The sequence below is a fragment of the Eurytemora carolleeae genome, unplaced genomic scaffold, assembly GCF_000591075.1.
Source record: "Eurytemora carolleeae unplaced genomic scaffold, Eaff_2.0 scaffold125, whole genome shotgun sequence".
Lineage (NCBI taxonomy): Eukaryota > Metazoa > Arthropoda > Copepoda > Calanoida > Temoridae > Eurytemora > Eurytemora carolleeae.
The window spans coordinates 371,769-388,345 of NW_019396104.1; the positions used below are offsets into that span (position 1 = coordinate 371,769).

At 34.8% G+C, this 16,577-nt stretch overlaps 1 protein-coding gene across 1 annotated transcript; it reads left to right on the plus strand.

Moving 5' to 3' along the window:
- Positions 1 to 1,904: 1,904 nt before the first annotated feature.
- LOC111695033 (repetitive proline-rich cell wall protein 1-like) lies at positions 1,905 to 6,391 on the plus strand. Its single transcript, XM_023464175.1, has 2 exons — positions 1,905 to 1,911; positions 5,751 to 6,391. Exons 1-2 carry the CDS (start codon positions 1,905 to 1,907, stop codon positions 6,389 to 6,391), a joined length of 648 nt encoding a protein of 215 aa, XP_023319943.1.
- The last annotated feature ends 10,186 nt before the right edge of the window (positions 6,392 to 16,577 follow it).

Consider the following 16,577-nt stretch of genomic DNA (forward strand, 5'->3'; position numbering starts at 1 on the left):
ATCAGCATCTTTACCATCGTCTCTTTGATTTAAAAGCATCAAAAAATACAGGGTGTCCCATAAATAATGGGGGATACGTGTTTTTGAAGCTTTTTAAGGAAAAGAAGTCAGCCCCATAATTTTATTTTTAAGGCATAAATCGGGGGCATTTGAATGCTTTAAAAGGCTTCTATAACACGGATTGCTGGAGCACCGTGTACAATATTGCGTTATTTTAGTTTACCATTCTTATCTTTTTCTAGCGTACAACTACAATATTTGGTATTTGTTTAGTCGTGTATGTTTGACAAGTCTCATTATTTTTACTTTTATTCTCTAATTTTAGCATAATTCTATTTTTAAAATCTCATTGTATTGTATACATGGAAATGTGATGCACTTTAATTTGTTTTTATCTATGTAAAATAAGTTTTGATAAACCTGAGATTAAAATATAAATTATGAAAATGATCTTTAGAAAGTGAGTTTTTATGTGGTAGATACAATTTTGTGATATATGAATTGATATTTGAATAAATTGAAATACATTTAGATTAAAATACGGTCATATTGGTAAATATAGATCCATGTGTAAGTTTTAAAGGTTAAATATCTTTAAACAGAAATTTTGCTTTCTAACCTTCAGACTTTTCCCCTTTTACTAACAGCTCAGTTTGATTTTCAAAATAAATGGGGGGGGGGGGGGAGAACATTTTTAGAAATAGCTGAATTAAATTATAAGAAACATGCAATATGTAGTTAAAATTTGTAATAAATTATGGATTAGAAATTAAAACTAGAAAGATAAATTCATTTTTAATTTTGCTAAAAATAATAAAAAGATAGTTTTATTTTTTATTCACTTCTTAAAATTTGTTACGAGTCTCGTAAATCCTAACCTTGATTTAATATAAAGATATGGTGTGAAAACTTTTGAATTTATAAAGCAAGTTATATTCATTTGTTTGTTCAAAAGTCTCCAGTTGATCATGTCCTGTTGTTCTAGCTTTTACCTTTTTTGTAGAATTAATGATGACGAGTATCTCATTGTTATAAAGAGCTGTAATTAACACATTTTTTCTACAACAAATACAACTGTGCTCATTGATACATCCGAGCTAATCAATCCACCTGACAACTAAAAATGTTGATTAGAAGAATTAGAATCCTATCAATGGGAGAAATGGATACACGCAATTGGTGTAGTCGATGTAAGGTGGGGGGGGGGATGGGGTTTGTGTACACATTTGACTTTCACGTATTATCACTGTTTTAACTAGTTTAACAAAATAAAAACGATTGTAAGCAAAAGTTGGAAATTTTCTGGGTAGGGCTTGTTTATCATAAACCAGTTTCTTTATATCAACACAATGAAGACGACATTTCTATTTATGTTTGGTTTTCTAACAACCTTTTTTCAAATTACAAAGAGAATCGCATATTCGACAGCTTCTCTTTGTTTTGATGTTTATTTGTTTTCATTCTTTTCTTTTTGGTTGGTAGAAATAAAAAATTGAAATGAAAAGTCATCTGAACTGTATTGATATAAACGACGACGACTTAACGACGCATTTAAATTTACGGAAATCCTATCTATCACCCCACACCTTACATCTATTATACCTTGGATATATGGAGGTGGACAGGGTGGGAAGGCAGGAAGAAGGGGATGTTACCAGTTTTAGAAATTGGTTTAATTGTCCCGGTTGGTATTTTTATTGCTCTGTGAGCAGGTTAAGAGAGGATACACGGATACAGGGGGACACAGGATACATATGGCGGAGGATACATGTGGGGGGGGGGTACCATATTGGGGAGGATACATATGAAGGGGTAGGGTTACCATATTTGGGTGGATAATTATGATGGGGGGGTACCATATTCAGGAGAATGCATATGGGGAAGGGTAGGTTGATGAATAATGAATGACAGGTAAAAATCGATTGAGATATCATTTGATTTTTCTAAAAAATCTCAGATCTTATCCTTTCTCATAAAATTTAAAATTAATTAAATTTTTTTAATATTCTCACAAAATCTTCAAATTTTTATGAACACTAATGTTCGTGATTGTATCAGTGCAAAATATCAACCGAAAACTGTTAAAAAAGACTTTCCGCTCTAAAAACCAAATCTGAACTGAACATTAAGAAAGATATTTAAAAATGTTCTTCTCTCTGAATGGATCATCAAGTTTTAGCTTAAAAATAAGAAACAAAAAAAGATAAATAATTTGAAGTCTTCTTTTGTTTAAAAAGATCTGTAAATCTTGAAAAAATGTTAATTGATCCATTTTTTCCAAGGCGGATAGAGGGATGAAAAATAAATGAATCTTAATGGAATCTAGTGTGTATTGTGAACATTGCATAGCCTTTAGCATATGTAGCTTTGTAAACTTTGATTTGAAGTTGAAGCAAATATTTGATAAGATAAAATAAAACAATTGTATTTTTTAACATACTAGTATACTATGAACGAAATTGGATATTTTTAATTAAAAACATATCCTTGTGATAAATAGAATTTAAAGGAAGAATAATTTTTCATTTTGCTTCTTTTGCTCCTCCCATTTCTACCATCATCTTCCCTCTACCCATCTACCACCACCTTCCCTCTACCCATCTACCATCACCTTCCCTCTACCCATCTACCATCACCTTCCCTCTCCCCATCTACCACCACCTTCCCTCTCCCCATCTACCATCACCTTCCCTCTACCCATCTACCATCACCTAATCTACCACCACCTTCCCTCTACCCATCTACCACCACCTTCCCTCTAACCATCTACCACCACCTTCCATCTACCCATCTACCACCACCTTCCATCTACCCAACTACCACCACCTTCCCTCTTCCCAACTACCACCACCTTCCCTTCTCCCAATCTACCTCCACCTTCATTCTCCCCAATTACCACCACCTTCCATCTCCCCATCTACCACCACCTTCCCTCTCCCCATCTACCACCACCTTCCCTCTCCCCATCTACCACCACCTTCCCTTCTCCCAATTTACCTCCACCTTCAATCTCCCCAACTACCACCACCTTCCTTCTCCTTATCTACCTCCACCTTCCCTCTCCTTATCTACCTCCACCTTCCCTCTCCGCATCTACCACCACCTTTCCTCTACCCATCTACCATCACCTTCCTTCTCCCTATCTACCTTCACCTTCCCTCTCCCCATCTACCATCACCTTCCCTCTACCCATCTACCACCACCTTCCCTCTCCCCATCTACCACCACCATCCATTATTCAACGGATGTTATGTTTCTTGGGTCTGCTACTTCTTCAAGATATGAATCAAGGGACAAATATTTTTCCCCTTTTTAATTCTTTAAAATATTTTTGTTATTTTTAATGACACTTTTTATGAAAAAATAGTATTTTTTTTAAATATTGTTAGGCCCAGTTTCAATTCTTGGCTACACCCCCCCCCCCCTCTTCCCACTACAATGTCAAGCCCAAGGTCAATTAACAGACAATAGAGCAGATCATTATATAATTGCCTCGCCTTAACCCCCCGCCCCCCCCCTCAATAATTCACCTTGGCTCTGTTAACTAGCTTTTATCCCCTTATCCCTCTTTTCTCTTAGCTCATGAATCTCTTCTGTATTGATCCCTCCCTACTTAAAAAAAATTTATTTATTATATATTCTTTTTAAGGTATGTTGCAATAGTCGCAAAGGACCCAGCCCGGCCTGCCCCCTTTGTGAGATTTTTTCTAAATAAAACTTATTCTGTTTACCTATCTAAAAAGCACATTATTAAACATTGGTGGTACGACTTTGCTATTACACCTTTGCATCTATGAAGTGCGTTTAAGTTTAAATCATTTGAGTAAATTAGTAAAAATAAATCAGTATATATCAGTAACCGGTCGGTGGCGTTGCCCTTGTTATTTTTATATCGTCCCAGGCTGTATATTTTCTTGAAACAGCACCCCCCCCCTTTGAAAACTATTTCTTAACTATTTTCAAAATCGTGGAAAATATATGATTATTAGGGGAAAACATGACTTCTGGGTTAGAAAGTATAAAAAAGGATGCCTTTTATGTCCAATTTCTAGTTTTTTCCGCAGACCATCGGGGGTAAAAATTTAATGATTAATGAATCTATTAGATTTCAATAAACTCCAAATTAATTAATTATTAAGAAAACAAATGAGCGAAATCTTTTGAAAAAGAGTTGTCATCGAACAACAAAAGATAAAGAAGAGATTAAATGAAATATCATGTTCTCTGTCGAGTATAATTAATGTCGTCGTGATTTGCACTCATCTTGTTTTACATTTTAAGAGAGAGGGATAGCTTATTTCTACTGTGGATAATCTTTTTTTTTTTTAAACTTTTACCCCCTCCCCATGATGATGGTAGTACTTCCTTCGGTGTGTAGCATAAATAAAAAGATTATCTCTGAATTGGTCTCTTATCCCTAACATGGCCTCAGGGTCACCCATCTTTTTTTTAATTTTCCATTTTGATTTCAAATCTCGTTTTTCTTTCTTAAAAACGTTCCAACAATCGGATAACAATTCACATGCTTATTTGAATCTCCCATGATCCTCCCCCTGGGGTAGACCCGCCCCTTCTCAGACTTGCCACGCCCCCTGTATTTATAATATTGTTCCGGGTACGCCCCCCCTTTCAACAAGTTGACAACATGAATACATCTAAACCATGTACACATGTAAACTAACCCTGTCAAATAATTTGAATACAAAGATGTGTTATTATAGACCTGTTCCTAACATTGGTTTATTTTGTTGACTGCAAAAAAAATCTTTCCCCCATAATAAATAATTTCGTTATTTCCTTAAACTAAAATTAGTTGAATCCTATCTTATACTTTGTATGAAAACTACTTTGGAGTTATATGAGTTTTACAATTATTTGCTTTGCTGTATTAACTATATACAAACTTGTTCAATGTTCAATATGAACACAATCACTTCTGAATGTGTTAAAACCCCCAATTTTGTTGTTAAGACACTTCTTCAAGTTTTCAAATACTCAGGTCATCGGATAAACTACGTTTCTTGCGTTAAATATTCAGCAATTTGTGTTAAACTTAAATAGTTTGTATTGGAGGCATGTCAAACAATTTTAAGAGGCCAGAGCTGAAAACTTTAGAATGGTGGATATCGAGTCTAATGCTTGATCCTCTCTTTTTCTTAATATCGAGATTAACCTAATCTTGTATTTGTATCCTGAAAAGTGTATCAAATTCAACCAATCAGAGTCGAGTATATGAAGCCGATAAATTTGAAATTTTGCGCGCCATTTAAGATTATACAAGAAACGGGAAGGACTCTCTAAATTAAAAAAAAACCGGTTTTTATTTTTCTCTACTATATCCAAGAAAGAATGGTTTAAGAAGAAAATCAAAAGTGTGTCCATTGGATACTCAGATTAAGTAATCGGGATTAAGGATATCTCATTCTAAAGTTTTCAGCTATGGTCCCTTTTTAATGAATGACAAAAAAAAGATTTTGACCTTTACACTAAGACCTCGTTGGATTGAAGTCTAAATTATGTACAGTTTACAATTTATGATAGTACTGCTGTCAACCCTCCTGTTCATGATAGTACTGCTGTAAACCCTCCTGTTTATGATGATAGTACTTCTGTCAACCCTCCTGTTTATGATAGTACTGCTGTCAACCTCCTGTTTATAAAGGTACTGCTGTCAACCTCCTGTTTATGATAGTGCTGCTATCAACCCTCCTGTTCATGATAGTACTGCTGTCAACCTCCTATTTATAAAGGTACTGATGTTAACTCTCCTGTTTATGATAGTACTGCTGTCAACCCTCCTGTTCATGATAGTACTGCTGCCAATCCTCCTGTTTATGATGATAGTACTTCTGTCAACCCTCCTGTTTATGATAGTACTGCGGTCAACTCTCCTGTTTATGAGAGTACTGCTGTCAACCCTCCTGTTTATGATGATAGTACTTCTGTCAACCCTCCTGTTTATGATAGTTTTGCTGTCAACTCTCCTGTTTATGATAGTACTGCTGTCAACCCTCCTGTTCATGATAGTACTGCTGTCAACCCTCCTGTTTATGATGATAGTACTTCTGTCAACCCTCCTGTTTATGATAGTACTGCTGTCAACTCTCCTGTTCATGAGAGTACTGCTGTCAACCCTCCTGTTCATGATAGTACTGCTGTCAACTCTAGTACTGCTGTCAACCCTCCTGCTTATGATAGTACTGCTGTCAACCGTCCTGTTTATGATAGTACTGCTGTCAACCTCCTGTTTATGATAGTGCTGCTGTCAACACTCCTGTTCATGATAGTACTGCTGTCAACTCTAGTACTGCTGTCAACCCTCCTGCTTATGATAGTACTGCTGTCAACCGTCATGTTTATGATAGTACTGCTGTCAACCTACTGTTTATGATAGTACTGCTGTCAACCCTCCTGTTCATGATAGTACTGCTGTCAACTCTCTTGTTTATGATAGTACTGCTGTCAACCCTCCTGTTTATAAAGGTACTGCTGTCAACTCTCCTATTTATGATAGTGCTGCTATCAACTCTCCTATTTATGATAGTGCTGCTATCAACCCTCCTGTTTATGATTGTACTTATGTCAACCCTCCTGTTTATGATAGTACTGCTGTAAACCTCCTGTTTATAATAGTATTGTTGTCAACCCTCCTGTTAATGATAAAACTGCTGATAACACTTCTATTTATGATAGTACTGCTGTCAATCTTGTCAATTCTCCTGTTTTCTTCTTGTTCATTTTATGTTTGTCGGTCTGTCATTCTGACTGTCAGTTGTTTAGTCTGTCAAATTGGTTAAACATGTCCTTGTTAGTGATTGGCATCTTCTGTTCTTGTTTGTGTGGGGTAATTATCGGTTAAACATTCCTATTATAATTTCATAATCTGTTGTACTTAAGCCATAAAAAACATTTCGTTTTATTTTTGTTTATTCATGTAAAAATCTGTATTCTTTTTTTTCTTTTCATTACTTTTTGTATTTTTTAAAGGGACTAAAAGCGCAATTTCTAAGATGGCAATGCCCGATTTACAATGTTACCCTTGAAACCTTAATCGAATTAGAAATGTGGAAAATGTCGTCGTTTTCTGACTCGGAAAAGTGTTCATTTCTGTGAGTTTTTCCATTTCTTCTTTTTAACAAGAAATACTCAAGTCACTTTCGCAGAGAACCCGCAAATGAACAGTTTAAAGAAACAAAAACATATCTAATAAACACTTGATGAGACAAAGCTTTCAAGGGTATCTTATAAATCGGTATGTTACTATCTTGTATGGAGGGTCACTTAACATTATGCGTACAGTCTCTTTAATTCTGCATACTACGTTCATATTTTTTGTCAGTTTAATTCTGTATTTTATCGTCAAATCATCTGTATCTTAAATTATAGAATGTAGCTCTTAATGTATCTGTAATGACAAACTTATCTTGTCAGTAAAAAAAACTTGTTATTTTTAAATATCAAATCTGGGATTTTAACAACATGGACAATTTGTATCTACATTCAAACACCCTGTAAAGTGTATGGCCGCTAAAATAACAAATTTTCTCGGACAGGACCGTGCGCACTTATTTTGGGCGTTGCCTAGATTTGAAACCTAAACGTATTGGAGTAAGGCAGTTGCCTGAATTCCCTGAGGCAACTGCCTTACCTAGGCCCCAGGCATTTTCAGGCCACTGCCTGAGAATCCAGGCCTGTGATTGGATGGGTTTAGGCGGGACACTGCCTGGTTTGACGACAAAAAGGGTCATCCACCTTAATCCAAGCAGAACCAAAAGTGTAAATGTACCCCAGCCTGTTCCTTATATCCCCCCTTTCTTATTTATTCATAACTAAATATCAACGATAATATTTATTCTTGGCACTGCACAGAAAAAAAGGGATACAAAAACCAAAATTTGAGGTAACGGGGAACGATAAGGGAGAGGGTTAAGTTTTCCTAAGTCTACTTGAAATAATATGTAATAGGCAAGATTTGGAAAGCGAAATGAAAAGCTTAGAATGGGATTTTTAAACATTGTGAAGGGTATTGAAATTTGAAAGTGGCAAGGAAATTGAAAAATGTTGGCAAAGTTGGAATAGCTTTGGAGTAGGTAAGGGTTTGGGAACTTGAATGAATTTGGAACATTAAAAAAGGTTGTGAACCAGAAAGAGGTTGGGAACTGGAAATAAGTTGGGAAAAACATAAGCCCCAAACCCTCCAGAACCTCTAAGGGGGTTCAATCCATTACAATGCTCATTTTTTCAATGAAGTTGGCATGAATCTCGCAATACAGATATGTATGTATCCTCATAGTCAATCCATAACCCTACGATCTATCTATTCAACCCTCCTACCTACCTATCTATCTTCTCAGAGGTAATCTGTCTAGAATCTATCTTGATATATTGTAACCATGTGATTACAGGTTGACATATGTGCTGCTAATATCCGTAATTTAATCTTGATAAACTTCTCCACCCTCCACATTAACTCAACCTTCTCCATACAACCTTCTCTACACATCCTTACTCGACCTTCTCTACTCAACCTTCTTTACTCAACCTTCTCTACTTAACCTTCTCTATTCAACCTTATCTACACAACCTTTATCATCCTTCTCTACACTACCTTCATCTACCTTCTCAACACAACCTTACTCAACCTTCTCTACACAACCTTACTCAACCTTCTCTACACAACCTTACTCAACCTTCTCTACACAATTTTACTCAACCTTCTCTACACAATCTTCTTTAAAAGAACAATACCCTTTTCAACCTTCTCCAACCTTCCACCTTAATCAACCTTAACCACACAACCTGACTCAACCTTCTCTACGCATTCTTACTTAACCTTCTCTACACAACCCTACTCAACCTTATCTACAAAACCTTACTCAACCTTCTCCACATAAGCCTACTCAACCTTAGCTGCACAACCCTACTCAACTTTCTCCACATAACCTTACTCAACCTTCTCTACACAATCTTACTCAACCATCTCTGCATGTAATAAAATCATGGAATTGTGTATAGTTCAACTATCTGTATATCTATGTTTTGATTTGACCCTGACCGGCCATTCCGGTCAATCTATATTTACCTGTATCAATAAATTAGTATAGGATCAATTGTTGTTTTAGACGGACGTATAGAGCCAGGGTTGGCTAAATATAGAGTCTGGATAGACTTGTTATTAGAGTTAGAGTCAAGTATTGAGAGATTATTCGGGACCTAGATCGTTACATGCACAACCTTACTCAACCATCTCAATACAACCTACTCTACTAAACCTTATCACAACCATACTCAACCTTACTCTTATATACCCTTCGTAATTATATCATTCTTTCTCAATCCTACAACCCCCCCCTCCCTCGCTTCCATCCAGTTTTATGTAAATACAGGTAAAGTAGAATAAATGGTTTAGTTATAACAGATGGACTTTAAACAATGTTTTACAATGTGGCCAAAATCAAGGTTTCCAGTCGTATTTCTTCTCTCCTTTTTTAAATTACTCTAACAGTCGACATAAAACTGAACTTGAATTTTGTTAGGTTTTAAGTTTTTAAATATTCAAAGAAAATACAAGTCCCTGTTTTGTGGTTTTTTCACATTGAATTCCAGATTCTAAGTTCATATTCTTGTCTCTCGTCAGCGTAAGAGCAACTTAAATTTAAATTAAATATTTGTTTAATTTTCATTAATGTCTCTTGTGCTTCTCTGGGATTTTTGGTTCAATGTAAATTTACCCTTGATTTTTAAAGCACCTGTAACCATTTCCCCCCATACACCCCCCCCCTTTCTTCTTCAGCTGATTTCTGCTCCCAGAACCTTACCCTTAAGAAGTTCCCACACTGTAACTTCCTGTCATGTATCTATCTATCCATGTACCTCTTCTAACTGCCTCAGGCAACATCTAGACCTGCTACTGGAGTTATTAAACATTTGGTATACTGTCATGCACAGGATTAGATCTAGCATGCACAGGCTTAGATCTAGCATGCACAGGATTAGATCTAGCATGCATAGGCTTAGATCTAGCATGCATAGGCTTAGATCAAGCATACATTGGTTTAGATCTAGCATGCACAGGCTTAGATCTAGCATTCATAGGCTTAGATCTAGCATGCATAGGCTTAGATCTAGCATGCATAGGCTTAGATCTAGCATTCATAGGCTTAGATCTAGCATGCATAGGCTTATATCTAGCATGCACAAGCTTAGATCTAGGCTTAGATTATATTGAGGCTTACATTTCTTCCCATTTCTTCTCTTTTCCTGCTTCTTAATTCTTTACTTTCCTTCGTCCCATTAATTCTCTTCCCTTCTTCCATTAATTCTCTTTCCTTCTTCCCATTAATTATCTTTCCTTCTTCCCATTAATTCCCTTTCCTTCTTTCCATTAATTCCCTTTCCTTCTTCCCATTAATTCTCTTCCTTTCTTCCAATTAATTCTCTTTCCTTCTTCCCATTAATTCTCTTCCCTTCTTCTCATTAATTCTCTTTCCTTCTTCCCATTAATTTTCTTCCCTTCTTCCCATTAATTCTCTTTCCTTCTTCCCATTAGTTCTCTTTTCTTCTTCCCTTTAGTTCTCTTTCCTTCTTCCCATTAATTCTCTTTTCTTCTTCCCTTTAATTCTCTTTCCTTCTTCCCATTAATTCCCTTTCCTTCTTCCCATTAATTCTCTTTCCTTCTTCCCATTAATTCTCTTTCCTTCTTCCCATTAATTCTCTCCCATATCTTTCACTGACATAAAACCATATATTAGAAACCGAATACCTGCCCTGGGCAAAATATTCTCTGAATCGGAAATGGGAAATTTAACAGATTTTATTTCTACGTCTATATTATGCAGTATGCAACCAAACTATGCATGCATGAATCATCTCAAATAATAAAAATCATAAGTATTATGTGTACACCTGTACACTGTACATTAAACTATCGACACTGTACACTGTACACTGTACACTTTACACTGTACTGTCTGAACGTGAACGACTTTACTAGTCAAAAGTAAATTAACACAAAAAACTACGATTATGATGCATCATCAAGGGGAGGAGGGGGGCATTTGCGTGGTTTAAAAAATTAAAACTTATTTTGCCCGTAATGACGCGAAAACACTGTTATCTATGGAGCAGGATTGGGGAGGAAAGGCTGTGAAATAATCCAAGTTTTATCACATGCAGTTTGTTAAAGATTTTCTCAGCCAAACCATCCTAAGAACCTAATAATCCTTAGTCATTCAGGATATGGGACAGACCCCCCGTCATTTAATTAATTTGCCCATCTTTAAATTACTCCCCCCCCCATACCTCCCACACTTATCTTAAGCCTACATCCGGCCAGAGTAGAACCCGTGCCTCCCAAGTTTGACCACATCAAATAAAACTCTTCTAACCTAAGAATCTCAGGTTACCAAATACCCCTGGCCCTTTAAACTTTTTAAACTGTTTAATATTTCATCTTGGTTTTAAACAGTTAAAATACCAGTTCCATGATCACGTTTTTCACCCTTCTTTTTGTTCATTTTTTTACATATATTTAAATAATTGTCTTCTTAAAACCGGAATTTATAATATATCTCTATTTAACCATCTATTTATCAATCTATACATATATAATAACATAACCATGTATCTTTTAATATATCTAACCATCTATCTACATATCTTGCTATTTAACCATCTATCTACAATACATATCTTGCTATTTAACCATCTATCTTTTAATATATCTAACCATCTATCTACGTATCTTGCTATTTAACCATCTATCTTTTAATATATCTAACCATCTATCTACATATCTTGCTATTTAACCATCTTTTTTTTAATATATCCAACCATCTATCTACATATCTGACCATCTAACCATCTATCTATCTATCTATCTATCTATCGTTGATGGTAGCGTGGTACCCTTGTTATTAAAGCGCTGAAGCTGAATCTGAGAGATAATTAAATTTAAGATTACAAGAATTCTTTTAAAGGTTTCAGTCGTTCATTCATTCAAGAGGGTGACCTAAATAGGCTAGTTTCAATTAGTCTATCTATCCATCTATCTATCCATCTATTTATTTATCTATCTATTTTTAATTTCTTGAAACAATCATCACATCTTAGACATCTGACTTATCAAAAATTGTTCCTCTGACATTACATTTTTTTAAATTCACTCATTCCTATCTCTTTTTTGAGGCAGTTCTTTGCAGAATATTGACGCACAAGAGAAATTTATGTGCGTCCTAGTTGAGAAAATGTATACTGAAGAGGGCGCAAATATTCTCTGAAGATCTAAAAATGGAAGTATCTGAATCCGCCTTAAAATGGAATGGATGTAAGGATAGAAGGGTAGTGTAAAATGTATATAAAGACGGTTAATACGGTACAAATCAACGCTAGAATTAGCAAATCAAAACAAACCCGTCTCAACTGTTTATTTTAGCCTGAAACAAAAAGGGAAAATGTCCCTTTTATGTTTTAAATTTTCCCAGATACATTATAAGGGGGAGGGGGTTGATAGACTTGGAGATATAAAAAAGGAAAATTTGGATCGGACATTTCTTAAAAGATAATTTATAAAGAAAAAAAATATTAAAAATTTATTAGGAAATATATATTTTGTTTGGAGATTTCGACGCGGTCCTGAGATCATTGTTCTCCCATGGGACCTCCATAGACCATTGTCCAGATAGGGGGGTGGTTTAAGAATTTCATTTTGTAGATAAATTTAATTTTTATTTTGTTTTAGGTATGTAACTTCAACCAGTTGTATTTTAGATTATTATTGTGTTGAAATTGTATCTACAAAACGTTATCCACCCCTTAATCCCTCTCCCTTGCTCCTGTTGCATCACATATTCGGGCTATTGTCCAGTATTCTGGCCTCGCTAGCCCTTGGGAATGCCAGCTCCCTTCAACTAAAACAAAAGTCTTGTTAATCCCTCCCCCCTTTATAGAAGCCCCCCCCCCCTTTATATAGGAGTCCTGACAGTTGTGGGAGAATTTAGACGGCCATATTGTTTCCAGGGTTTGGACAGGCAGTCACAGGCATTGTTTAATAAGTGTTTTAAGTTTAAACAAATCTGATCAAACAGTTGAATCTTATGCAATTGGCGGGAACGGTTTGATTTTGAAATTCATCCTAATTTGTGTTAATGGCGTCTTTTCAAAATTTCTTAGCAAAACTTTTGCAATCTGCTTCCTTTGTTGAATAAAATGTTGCAATCCAATGACTGGACATAGGTCTAAATATAGATTTAATCTGGTATAGGTAAAATAAAGACAGTTTGATTTAAATTTCGGTGATGGTGATGGACCAAATCTCTGTAGAGTAAAAAGGAGATGTTAGTTCCACATTTATTGAAAATATATTTCGGTCTGGGTTGACCCTCGTCAGTTCTTGAGATTCAGTAGGTATACAACCCCGATTTAAGCCTAAAGTGAGATAAATATGTTTGTTAGGAAAGTTAACAAAATGTGAACAGCCTCAGACCAATACTTTTCGAGTTTGGGGAGGGGGTCCCAGAGACTCCCCCTCCGCCAAAACGGGGTAAAAAAAAAACAATAACAAGCGAAAACGCTATAATTCTTTAGATAAATTAGTTAGTTATGTTAGATTTTTGTTCATATGCTGTTACTACAATAAGAAAAAATGCAAGATTGATGCGTAAACGTCCCCTCTTTTTGATACCCTATGTCAAAAGGGAGGGGGGGTCAGGGTGCAGCCCCTAAGCAACCCTATTGCCAACATTCCAGATTTTTACCACGCTAGTTAGGCGTAGTTGTGAAATGGACCAGAAATCTGGACATCTCATCTACTCTACTCTCACATTTTTACAAAAATTTCATTGAAATTCCTTTTTTATGTTAAGCTCATTTTGATCATTTTTTACACATCGGTGACTATGTTGAAGGTTGTCAGCCCCCCCTGATTTTTAAAAAGAAATTTCATGTTATCTGTGTTAGGCAAATATTTCAATTTTTTATTTATTTTTAAATGTCAAGATATTTTTTTATTGGTTCGTCTCCATTCGTTTATTTATCCTGGGAGTTTGGAGGGGGGGGGGGGCTGATATTGTTAAAATTAGGATATTTCAGGAAGGGTAAAGGGGGTGGAAATCTTGTTTAAATTATGAAATTTCAGAAATGTTATATGGAGGAAGTAATCTTGTTAAAAAAAGGATATTTTAGGAAGGGTGAAGGAGGGTGGAAGGGTGATCTTGTTTAAATTAGGATAGTATAGAATTGTGTAGGAAGGATGAAGGGGGTGGAAAAGTTAGGATAGTATAGAATTGTGTAGGAAGGATGAAGGGGGTGGAAGGGTGATCTTGTTTAAATTAGGATAGTATAGAATTGTGTAGGAAGGGTGGGAAAAGAAGCTTTTACATTCTCAGCTCCTTGAAACAGCTGTAAAGTGTGGAGCTGGATCGTAAACAGGGTTATAAACATTTACTTCTTGGTGAAGTATCTTTTAGATCAACTTTGTCTCATCGCCGTCGATAAATTGTCATTTCTCATCAATAATATCGTCGACGAATCATTTTTCTTCATTAACGAATATCTAAGAAATCGTTCATTTATCAATGGATTTCTTGGGATCTTTATGTCTTGACGTCAAAGATTTAATGGAATTTATTGGTTAGTTTTTAGATTAATGTTAAAATTTGATTATTACTTATTAATAAAATTTGGGCCTAATCAATTAACAACTAAAGTTGTTTGAAAACGAATTGCAAACTGAAGTTTCACTCATAATTTTTATAAAATGAACATTTTCTCCCCCCCCCTTCCCCTTTCTTCGAAAAGTTAAGTCCTTAATATCTCTCTAATAATATTGAATCTTTCTCGAGTTTTGAATACCCTCCCACGCCTCTAACTTTCCCCCCACTGTTTCTAGTAGGGAATATGAATTTTAAAAACTTTCATTAGACTTTCTCATAAAACCATTTGATTAAAAGGTCGGAACAAACGAAAACATTCGAAATTACAGGCGTTTTGGTTGAAATTATTAACAATTTGCTCGAAATAGTGATATTTTGTTCGAAAATATGGACATTTTGTTCTAGATTATTAACATTTTGTTAGAAATTATTAACATTTGGTTCGAAATGACATTATTATGTTCGAAATTATGAACATTTTGTTCAAAATTATGAACATTGTGTTCAGAATGATAACATTTAATTCAAAATTATGAAAATTTTGTACAAAAGAATAACATTTTCTTCAAAAATATGGATATTTTGTTCGAAATTATGAACAATTTGTACGAAATAATAACATTTTGTTCAAAATGACAATATTTTCTTTAAAATGGCAACTTTTTGTACTAAATGACAACATTTTATTCAAGATGACAACTTTTTGTTCGAAATGACAACATTTTGTTGTGATGTCAACATACTGGTGATATCAACATTTATTTTGTTCAGTATTTTGAACAAAATAAATGTTACATTACGATTTTGACATTTCTTACATTTCATAAAGAAGAAGATATATATTCCCCCTGTATTTGACATTTCTTACATTGCATAAAGAAGAAGATATATATTCCCCCCTGTATTTGACATTTCTTACATTTCATAAAGAAGAAGATATATTTTCCCCCTGTATTTGACATTTCTTACATTGCATAAAGAAGAAGATATATATTCCCCCCTGTATTTGACATTTCTTACATTTCATAAAGAAGAAGATATATTCCCCCCTGTATTTGACATTTCTTACATTGCATAAAGAAGAAGATATATATTCCCCCTGTATTTGACATTTCTTACATTGCATAAAGAAGAAGATATAATACCCCCTGTATTTGACTATTCTTACATTACATAAAGAAGAAGATATATATTCCCCCTGTATTTTCCCCTTTAGCTGGGTTATATGTGACACTAAGATTAGATAATGATGAATATTAATGTTTGGAATACTATTTATGTCGTTGTATACATTCCTGAAATATGTTCGAGAACTACATACATGTTCATGCTTTGAAGTAGCGGGGAGATTTTAGCAGGAGTATATAATTTTAAATACCGCCCTGAAGGGGGGGGGATTAGACATCAACGAACGTTTTTATCCATTTTGCGTATTTGCTACCAACAAAAAATCATAAACATCTTACCTTAAAAATTAATGCACGTGCGTACTTATTTAACATATGAGTTTGGGGGATTTTCTGAAGGAAATCTTTAAAAAGGAGAGTTTTCCTAAAATGAAGGTTTCGGGAAACAAATTCAAATAAAAATATTTTGTATTAACCAACCTATTTTTTGGTGGTTTCTTAACATTTTGTTAACAATTTATTTTTAAGTAAAATTTGTTTTACCAAATTTTATAAACAGCAGTCTCCTACCGCTGTATCTTCATTTTAGCTGATCATTCATCTGTTTTCTGTTCTTCTCTTTTAGATCTACGCAGTCTAGTCTCTTGTAGACAAGGGAAAAATGCATTTTGACACATATTTCTGATTCGTATTATTCTTTAATTTGATACAGATACTTAAACTTTAAAATCTTTAACAATTACGTTTGTTCCTTTTAATATTCTTAGTAATCTGGGCCATTTTTTACCGTCCTGGAGGG